At 37.3% G+C, this 10,133-nt stretch overlaps 2 protein-coding genes and 1 long non-coding RNA gene across 5 annotated transcripts in view; 2 read left to right on the forward strand and 1 right to left on the reverse strand.

The window, feature by feature from the left end:
- LOC107836305 (uncharacterized) overlaps positions 1 to 10,133 on the reverse strand; it is a 143,037-nt gene that overhangs the window by 36,631 nt on the left and 96,273 nt on the right. The window lies entirely within an intron of this gene.
- The window catches only part of hnrnpul1 (heterogeneous nuclear ribonucleoprotein U-like 1), a 29,325-nt gene that overhangs the window by 5,989 nt on the left and 13,203 nt on the right, over positions 1 to 10,133 (forward strand). For 2 of the 3 annotated variants that reach the window (XM_007552376.2, XM_007552378.2), the window contains exons 2-6: positions 5,546 to 5,598; positions 6,135 to 6,387; positions 7,517 to 7,873; positions 8,473 to 8,662; positions 8,755 to 8,828. In XM_007552376.2, the coding sequence (XP_007552438.2) occupies positions 5,546 to 5,598; positions 6,135 to 6,387; positions 7,517 to 7,873; positions 8,473 to 8,662; positions 8,755 to 8,828 (927 nt within the window). The remainder of the gene's footprint in view (positions 1 to 5,545; positions 5,599 to 6,134; positions 6,388 to 7,516; positions 7,874 to 8,472; positions 8,663 to 8,754; positions 8,829 to 10,133) is intronic. The other variant, XM_007552377.2, reaches the window with a different exon arrangement.
- Positions 1,652 to 4,614, forward strand: opa3 (outer mitochondrial membrane lipid metabolism regulator OPA3). The gene is made up of 2 exons (XM_007552375.2): positions 1,652 to 1,852; positions 3,795 to 4,614. Exons 1-2 carry the CDS (start codon positions 1,711 to 1,713, stop codon positions 4,121 to 4,123), a joined length of 471 nt encoding a protein of 156 aa, XP_007552437.1. The 5' UTR covers positions 1,652 to 1,710; the 3' UTR covers positions 4,124 to 4,614.

The following is a 10,133-nucleotide window of genomic DNA, read 5'->3' on the forward strand; positions in this document are numbered from 1 at the left end:
TGTCTTAAACTTCGGCGATAGCCAAAGATAACATATAAAAACTGATCACTGACGATGGTTACTGTTGTTTGTAGCTGTTAAGTTGTCAACATTACACGCAATGCTTTTCTACTAATTGTTAACATGACGACAACTAGATAACAAGGTTAGGAAAGTAGGGAAGTAGGTCAGTTATGCTAGCTTGACTATGACAACCTTAACAAGTAGATGTGCTGCAGAATTCTGTGTTTTAGTTCAGTTAAAAAAAAGCAGTTAAATTTGTAATATCCTCCTGACTACCAGGAAAAAAAATATTGTCCAATCACCATTTTTTTAAATCCCACAGTCTTTGTAAAGTAATAAAAGGTTTTATGCACTTACTTTGTCTCATCCCATAAAATGTGTTATTACTGATGAACACAATTTTTATGAATTAGAAAAAGATACGTACAAAAGTCCCACCCCTTCACATGTGGTATCACTGAAAAGCCCTAAATGTCCTCTCCAGATACCAAAAGGAATTAATTCAGTAGAATGCAGGGTGTGGGAGATATTCAAGTTTAGAAATGTCCTCTACAGAGGACAAAAATGAACTACTGGTAGTCAGGAGGATAAAAGGTAAACAGCAGATGACACCGTGATTGTTTATTGTTACTTGAGGCCAAGTTAGTCACATTTATTGTAAGTGATTTAATAAGCAGTTTGTTCTTCAGATTAGCTTGTTTAAAGGATTGTCAAAGCTAAGAAGGAAAGAAATGAAAGTGAACTAGCTTTTACTTATTCTCGCTTATTGTCTGATTTAATGAATGAACTCACCAGGCTTTGTTCTAAAACTACACATTTATGTTTTGGTTTACTGGTTAGGTTCCAGTAACTGAGAGCTGGGTTTGACGTCAGAACCGAGGAAACAGACGTCAGAATTTCAATATGGCGATGTCCCTTTACACATTGTTTACAATAAATCTTACAAACATAATTTTAAGCTTACTTTCCATAAGCAAACAATTTTGAATTAGTTTAGTTTGTAATTGCCTGACATGTACATCTTGTGAAATAAAGGTGTTTGCACCACATATTACTACTGTTGATTCAAGGGTCAGCTATAATGAAGCGAGAAGTTGATCTTGTAAGTCAGGTCTGTTGACTTATAAGATCAACTTCAACTTATGATACTGCATATTTTGATATCGACTCAATAACAACTAAATACAGGGCCAGAATCACTGATGCTGATACCAATAGTTTTTATGAGTTAGGCTTTATACATCATCAAACTTGGGATGTTTTTGTGTTTTTTCCTTTAACTTCTTAAATTTTGTTAAAACCTAGAATAAAATTTGGAAAAAGTTTAAATGTGTCTACAAAATACTTTTAAAAAATTATAAACAGAAACATAAAAAAATAACAGGTTCTACTTTGTGCTAAGATAAAGAGTATATGCAATTGTTGATAAAGTTGTGTCATGGACCATAGCTGTAGCCTGTGTGACATCAAAGAGGTGATTTCTGGTAGTTCATATTTTATATACGTCTTTGTCGGTAGGTTAATAGTATAATATTATGATAAGACAAACAAAAAACGTTCTCACACCGGCTCATCGTTACTTTCAACCGGTTTAGCCACCGGCTAGCTGTAAAAGAAGCGCACCCACTGTGACGTAATGTCGACAGTTAAACGTCATCACGTAATCCTCCGCGCACTCTCACTGTGGGAGAAGTGTTTCCGCCAAAGATGGTTGTCGGTGCCTTCCCTATCGCCAAGCTCCTCTACCTCGGTGTGAGGCAGATGAGCAAGCCTGTGGCGAACCGTATCAAAGCTGGGGCTCGAAGGAGCGAGTTCTTTAAAACCTACATCTGCCTGCCGCCGGCGCAGCGTGAGTAACCGAGCTAACGGCTGTTATTTCTCTGCACTTCACCGACAGTGACCCGGAGGTTTGGTACAGCAAGGAAAGCTGACATAACCAATGAGATTTAAGGTGACGTGACGAAGCATCCAATCGTATTTGAGATTTTTTCTGCTTGACGAATGAGAGCCAAGCATGGTTGAAAGTGGGCGGTTCTTGTTTTGTCATTGAAAAGGCTTGCTGTGAGGACATGACAGGACAGAAGCAGTACGAACCACAATTATTCAGCCTTATTAAAAAACTAAAAGAAGATGTGTATACTTACTGCTTCTTATTTGCCACATTTTATCAAAAAGCTGACTCAACCGATAGAAAACCTAAACATAGTATTACCATCTGCACCTTATTTACTGTTCTTGCAAAAGTATTCATACTTTCTCATGTTTTGGGGCGTTTGAACCATAACGTTCAATTTATTTTGGGATTTTACACACAATTGTAGCTAGAAAGCGGCAGGAAAATAATGCGCAGAAAGAAATATTCCGATTCTCCTGATGAGAAAATACTGCCATCTGTGTGTGATGAAGCTAACTATTTCACTTGAGGAGTTTTGGCTGAAATTCCTTAAGTGTTCAAAGGTGTTTTTATCTTAAATGCAAAATGTGTATATTCTTTTACAGTTTTGGCTTAATTACTGCTCTGCGTACCTGTTTTTTTTTCACCAAATGACTTCTTTTGAGTCTGTGTAGTCCAGTTAAAAGGACTGTTTCCTTTATTTAACCAGGTAAACCCTGTTGAGATCTACATCTCATTTTCAAGAGGGACCTGGGCAGAAGTCTGCAACACACAACAACCTGGTTACACAAAAGAAAAAACTAATTAATACATATGCACAAGTTTAAAACAAATACAAAACAATTTAAAAGCAATGACACTGGTTAACAAAATCACGCTGCATGTTTTTTAAGAACCGCTCGAAATAAATCCAATGCAATCAGTTTAGACTGGAGCTGACTCCACACTGAATGCTTGCTTCTCTTTTTCTGTTCAAACAGGTGGAACATGCAAAAGAAAAATGTTATCAGGGCGCAAAGAATGAGAAGTAACAGATATTTGTAAGAGAAAATCTAAGTATGCAGGAGCCAAGCTGAGTAGAGCTTTATAGATCAGGATTGTTTCTCCGTACGCTTAAAGGAGGCCATTCAGCTTTTGCATACAACTCACAAAGGTGTGTAAGGCGACTGCTACTGGTTGCAAACCTTAAAGCACAATGATTCAATGATTGAAGGCATTTGGTCAATATAAAACATCTCCATAATTATTTTAAGCAGAGGTGGACAGAGAGTACCAAAAACTGTACTCAAGTTAAAGTAAAACATTCCGTCCAAGAAAGTACTAAAGTAAGAGTAAAAAAGTATTTGGTGAAAAGTTTACTAAGTACTGAGTAACTGATCAAAACATCAATCATTTTATATTTAAAAGTTACATCATCAGACGGACAAAAATATACAGTTACGTGGAAATTTTGGTATTTTAAGGACCAAAATGACGATGATTCATATAAGTAACAAAAAATAACAAAATCAGGCAAAAGATAAATTTTCCAAATCAGTTTCTTTCAATATAAAAACGTCATAAACTTTAACAGAAACTGCAGCTGTGTGTCTGTGTCTGGTGAAGTTTTGGTTAAAACGTGTTTGTTTCTCATTCAGTGGGAAGAAAATCCAGAAATTTTACTGAAGTAAGAGTAGAAATACTTTATAATAAAATTTACTCAAGTAAAAATACTCCTAAAAGTAATTTTCTTTCTCAAAAATTACTCAAATAAATTTAATTGGGTAAATGTAACCAGTTACTACCCAACTCTGATTTTAAGTCAGATTTTTTAACAACTGAAGTTAACAAAGTTACTTGATTTGCTATGAAATGTCAAATAAAAACACTTTCAGCGTCTCCGTATGTTTCTGCTCAGTTTATCACTGGATTGAGATGAGGACGAAGATGCGCATTATGGGGTTTAGAGGCGCCAGCATCAAGCCCCTGAACGAGGAGGCCGCAGCGGAGCTGGGCGCCGAGCTGCTGGGCGAGGCCATCATCTTCTTCATCGGCGGCGGGTGCATGGTGCTGGAGTACAGCAGGCAGGCCGCCAACTCTCGGCGAAAGGAGGAGGAGCTGAACGACACCATCGTGAGCCTACAGACTCAGATAGCAGAGCTGTCGCTCTCCACAGAGACTCTGGACGCTCAGCTCAGAGAGGTCAACCGGCTGCTGCACTCCTTACCTGCTCCCTCCTCAAAGTGACTGGATGTTACCTGTGCAGCGCAGGGTGGAGGAGGAACCGAAACAACACCATCAGGTGTACGGCGCCCCCTGCTGCACGGCTGGGGGAAGGTTGGACCTCGGTGCACTGCGGCGTTTTCATCTGCTCAAGTTTTGAGCAAGTGGTTGTACAATGGCATTGCTATGATATTCATAGTGAACTTCTATGGTTGACCTTGCATGCTTACTATAAATATTGCTGTGCATAAGTTTGTACAGCACCACACTATCTTACAGTTAATATCCGTTAATCACAGGAATCATCTGGAAGCTTCTCATTTTCACATTTTATTGGTTTGAGTGAGTTTTAATCAGACAAAACAAGCATCCGACCATATCAAGACGTTATTTTTTGGAAACTTCTCCTGCTACAGTTTCTAAGAGATTCTAGTTGTGATTGCTGGCCGCTGTAAACTGTTTGTAATTGTTGCTAGAAAAATTAAGGTGTGAAATAAACATCTGTTAATTTGTGTTAAGTCTTTTTTATTCATTGTTGGCCTGTGTGGTCACTGTAAGGCTCATATAAAGAGTTATAGTATTTTATCTGTATTTTATGGATACATTTAAAAGGTTTTTGTAGCCTGTTTATACATTTTAATCTATTTTAACTAAACAGTTGCAGTACTTAATATGTAAAAATAGATTAAAATTAATAAATAAGCTAAAGAAACTTAAATGTTTTCATAAAATACATTTAAGTGTAAAACTGGTTGGTAAGGAAAACGGATTCCACATTAAAATGTATTTTATATTGGCATTTTAAAGTCTTTTTAGCCTATTTATGATTTGTAATCTAAAAGATTGTCTAATAAAATAGATTACAATCTATAAGTAGGCTAAAAAACCTTTTAAATGTATTTATAAAATACAGACTCCATTGTACATTGAAGTGCATTTTATGAATACATTTGAGCTTTTTTTTATATTTTAACTTAGGCCTTTAAAACTAGTACTACATTTAATATTTAGTAGTTTAGATATGACAATATTTTATTTTTAAATTTTCCACAAATATCCTATTGAAAAAAGTCCTCTTAATTGCAAAAGTGTGATTTTATGTTATTTTTTTATATATATAGTTTTGAATAATATTTTGGGTTGTGGTATTAATGTTCCTTGTTAAAGGAGACAGGATTCTGTTGTAGAGTCTAGTTGTAATTAACATTGAAATTCTAATTAAATGTCGTTGTAGCTCATTTAAAGTAAGACTTATTGTAGATGGTGATGGTTGTGGGAAGGAAAGATCTTAGAGTTTATTTTTTGTTTTAACTCAGGATGTTTTAGATTGTAAACTCTGACCCATATTTCGGGCCGTAAAACCTGAAGTAGTAGCGAGCGAGCTGTTCCGCCTTGCGCATGCGCTGATTTTTTTACCCTTGAGTTAATGACGCTGGGGGGCGCTAGCGTTACTTTCAGACTCCTACCCGGACTTACCCGCGCAGCTCGCGTTAAAGGAGGTAGGCCTCAGTTTTATTTTTCTTCATATTTTATTTTACAGCTTTATTACAAACCGTACATACGATGCACTGACAGCAGGGCCTGCATGAAAAGCCGTGTGACTTAAAGGAGGTTTATATTCTCCGTGTTAAATGCATTTGTTTTGCATCGCTTGGCGGTGTTTAAGCTAATGCTAGGCTTAGAAGGTTACCGTCTTTAGCCGTACAGTGGCGGTTTGCAGCCAGGGCTTACCTTAGAAGCATTCTAGTGAGTGCTTTTACCTAAAGGAGCATATCTACAAACATCCATTTTGTAATAATGTACCGTAGTGTTTTTACGCACGAACTTTAACTGTTCAATGTGTGTAGAGTTGATGCAGCACTGCTAGCTAGCCTAGCATAGCCTAGCCACACCATTACGTATTCCGTTCGGCTGAGAGACCGCGCAGAATTGATCAGTTTGAAAATCAGCACCACTGTGTAAACTGTGGCTAACCGTCATGTATGTTTGTTGTTTTTTTGTTGTTGTTGCTTTCTCTCTTGTTTTGTTATTTAAGAAAGACGACAAACTCGAGAGTTTACCGTTCGGAGCAACCATGAGTTTAGACGTGAAAAAACTGAAAGTGAATGAGTTAAAGGAGGAGCTTCAGCGCCGCGGCCTCGACACCAGAGGCCTGAAGGCGGACCTGATGGAGAGGCTGAAAGCCGCGTTGGAGGCTGAGGCAGAGGAGGAGACCTCGGAGCAAACGGGTCAGGAGGAATACGACGAGGAAAACCCAGAGGAGGAGGAGGAAGCTCCAGATCAACAAGGTAGAGTCCCGCTTTTAACGTCACAGATTCATAAACATGCTTGTTTACATTATTCTCATGACTATTATAGTCTCCAAAAGTTATTTTATAAGCACTTATTGATCTATTAACTAGAGCTTAAAATGATCTAATATGGATAGTACAAACACATTAAACCAGATGCATTGTGTTTAAACTTTACAGCAGATATGCTAATTTTAAACTTATCTCTGTATAAAAGGCCATAACTTTAAATTCAGTGAGGTAAATTAATTAGGGGTGCCACGATAAATTCGAACCATATTTCTTTAATTTTGGGTGATCGGCTGATACTTGCATGTGAAAATCAAGACTGGTGATGTGCAGGAAAACTGCAGTCAGTGATCTCCTAAAATAAATAACTGTAAAGGAAATTATTAGATCAGTGTTAAAATAAAGTTTGCTACATTTTCCCATATGAGCAACCCAGACTTAGGTAATTTTTTAGACCTTTATTAAATATAAATGTTCATTTTTACTTTTAGATCAGAAAGTAACGATTACAGATTATTATTCAGACATTTAAAAACATCTTTTGCTAAATTTCCCCCCAGAATGTCCAAATTTAAATAGTTTGTATATGTTGATGCCATCTTACAGATTCTTATCCAAAACCGATATGCAGCAAGAAATATGATTACTGAGTGTGTATATAGTAAATTAGCTTGATATGATAAAACAGGAACACTTAAGACGTTTGACTCTGGAAAACATCAAGTTATTTTCAAGAATAATCCCAAGAGTTTTAGTTTCTTTGACTACTTTAACAGTTTGATTATTTATTCTTATCTTATAGGTTCAGTCAATAAACCTTGTTCTAGTTGAAGTTGTTTTGTCATGTATTTGTTGTTGTATATTTTTATTAAATAGTGTTGATTTTTCCGATTAGTTGTGTTTTGGAGTGATGCTGTTCATGCAGTTTGCAAATCAATTATCTGTAAATTGATCAAAATGACCACATTTTATTAGCCATACACTGCAAATGCTGATTTTTGCTCGCTTGTAACACTTAATATTTGCATCTGCAGTGTGACGTTTTGTAGAAGGTCTCCAATCACTGGATTGTTTTTCTAAACTTTCAGCTAATTTCTAATCACTTCTTGTTCATTAGAAGATCAAGACTACGTAGGCGATGACGGCGATGATGCTGTCGACGCCGATGATGCTGTCGACGCCGATGATGCTGTCGACGCCGATGATGCTGGCGACGCCGATGATGCTGGCGACGGCGATGATGCTGGCGACGGCGATGATGCTGGCGACGGCGATGATGCTGGCGACGGCAATAACCCTCAAGAGGAAGACGAGGGCAGAGATTCGGGTGGCTACTATGAGGAAGAGGAGGCAGAAGCAGAGCCGTACGAAAGTCGGCAAACTTCAGACTCCGGTCACAGAGAGATGCAGAGATCGAGCGCTGTGTCCGAAGAGGAGAGCAAGCTGGAGACAAACATCGAGGACAGCGCACAAGGTTGTTATCTTTGGTTAATCACAAGCTGAATATTGTATTTGTATAAAAAAGTGTTTAAACTGTTAATGGTTCTTGCTAAGGATGCAGCGATTTATCAGCTGGTGACGATTGCAGAGCATGAGTTAACCGATTGCACTTCTCTGGAGTCTGATTTTGGCTCATACCAAATTTTTCTCTCTGAAATGTCACTAAATATAGCAATAAAATCACTAAGTTGGAAACAGTAGAGCAGTTATTGGTAACTACAAACATGCAGACATGAGCTGGTGGGCCGGTGTGTCAGTCAAACCCCACAGGACAGCGGCTGAGTTTTAGACCTTTGTTGAGGCGCATAAGATTAGGCGAAATGTCCGATCTCCCAGAACTAAGGAAGTCTGCGCCGATAAATTGGTGCACCCGTAGTTTGCAGTTAGCAATACTTACCCCACTGTTTCCAACTCAGTGATTTTCTTGCTAAACATTTAGCAACATTCCAGACAAAAAAACACGTCATCAGTCAAAATTGTAATTATCAGGTCAGGCTTTTAAAGATCAGCGATCAGCCAGAATCGGTGTATCCCTAGTTCTTGCATAATTTTCTTGTTCTTTTTATCTCTTAGAAATTAAAACAAAAATCAAAACAGAAGACGAGGCTGAGCCAGTTGGAGCCGAACAGCAGGAGGCGCAGGAAGCAGAACAGCAAGGCCAGGCCGAAGTCAAAACGGAGGACAGCAAAGGCGGGAACAGCCGGAAGAGGCCGCACGAGGAGAACAGGAGCTACGGCTACTACGAGCACCGCGAGGAGAAGAGGTAGCAGAGCCGCACATCGACGTTCTCCAGCCAACCAAGCAGAACGGTAAGATGTTCCAGGCTCCTGATCTTATGCTCGTGTTTTTGAGCAGATCTCGCACACCGCAGCCTCCTGCTGAAGACGAAGAGGAGAACGTCGATGACTCCATGGTGACAATTGATACATGTAAGTTATATTTACACAGAAAACCAAACCTTTGTCCTGGTTGGTTGTTCTGAGTTTTAAATAGTGTCAGGATGCAGTTTGTTTTGTTATTTTCTGCAGGAAATTTACTTTATTTTACCAGAAGAAATCTCTCTGTAGTAGAGAAATATGTTGGTTTGCTGGACGATAAATTGTCCCAGAAATTATTATTAGACAAAACAATAATATTATCAAGTGATATAATAATAATAATAATAATAATAATAATAATTTTACCCTCTCAAAGAACGTCAAACTGTAATTTTGTAAACACAACAAATAAAACGACCAAAACCACAAATTAAATTAGATTAGGACGTCTCTGTTAACAAAATTGTCCTTTAAAAATATTCATCTGCCACGACAACAAATTTTGCTTTAAGACAAATTGTTCCAGAAGTTATTGGGATAAATTATAATGTTGTTTTGAGACAATAGAAATAATGGCACAATAATATCAAAACAGATTCTTAAAGATTCAACTTTAAATTCTGATGAACATTTAACACAGGAACTGAAGTCATTTTAAATATCCAAAATAAATACACAAAGCAACAAATAAAATGAATTATGAAGTCTCTGGAAACAAAATTGTCCTTCAAATAAAAGGTTTAGTTGAGACCAAAACGCCAGATGAGACTTTTATGATCCAGTTTTTAGTAAAAAAAGAAAACAACAAATAATGTAAATGGAAATTATTCAGCTTATTTTAATTTATCATGCGAATAATTGATTTATTGCTTATTGTGACAGGCTTATTCTCTGGAATTTGTTTTTATTACAGCGGCTACGTATAAATCATGTTATTTTTCTGTTTTTCAAAGAACATAGAAATAACTGGGGGGGTTTCAGACACCTGGGTCTCATGTATTCATGTTAAAACTAGAGATGTGCCGATCAGGATTTTTCCTGCTGATTCCGATCACCAATACCGATCACATAATTATTATTTTTTTAATCATAAGCACTACCATTATATGGAAAAAGGAACCACAAATTCACTTTAATTTAGACAAAAACTTGTTTTTAATAAGTTTTTCCAAGAAGAAAACTAAACAAAACAGGCATTGTGCAAATTGTACTGCTATTGATAATACTACCTTTAACAGACTGATAACATATGAAGGCTCTGAAGAGGCTAAATAACACAAAGAGCCAAAATAAAACCTCTCAACATTGCCAAGAAGTTCAAGTATAAAACTTAACATTCAAAGGCAAAAACAGGTTCCATTACAATAAACAATCCAGATTTACTGAATGAAAACGTCCTGCTAGCATGGCGGCTAG

The sequence above is a fragment of the Poecilia formosa genome, unplaced genomic scaffold (genome assembly GCF_000485575.1).
Source record: "Poecilia formosa unplaced genomic scaffold, Poecilia_formosa-5.1.2 Scaffold48, whole genome shotgun sequence".
Lineage (NCBI taxonomy): Eukaryota > Metazoa > Chordata > Actinopteri > Cyprinodontiformes > Poeciliidae > Poecilia > Poecilia formosa.

What these genes read in the sequence shown, in the direction of transcription:
- opa3 (XM_007552375.2), top strand. Translation starts at nt 1,711, where the DNA reads ATGGTTGTCGGTGCCTTCCCTATCGCCAAGCTCCTCTACCTCGGTGTG. An exon ending in CTGCCTGCCGCCGGCGCAGC is followed by an intron (nt 1,853 to 3,794) that starts GTGAGTAACCGA and finishes GTTTCTGCTCAG; the next exon opens with TTTATCACTGGATTGAGATG.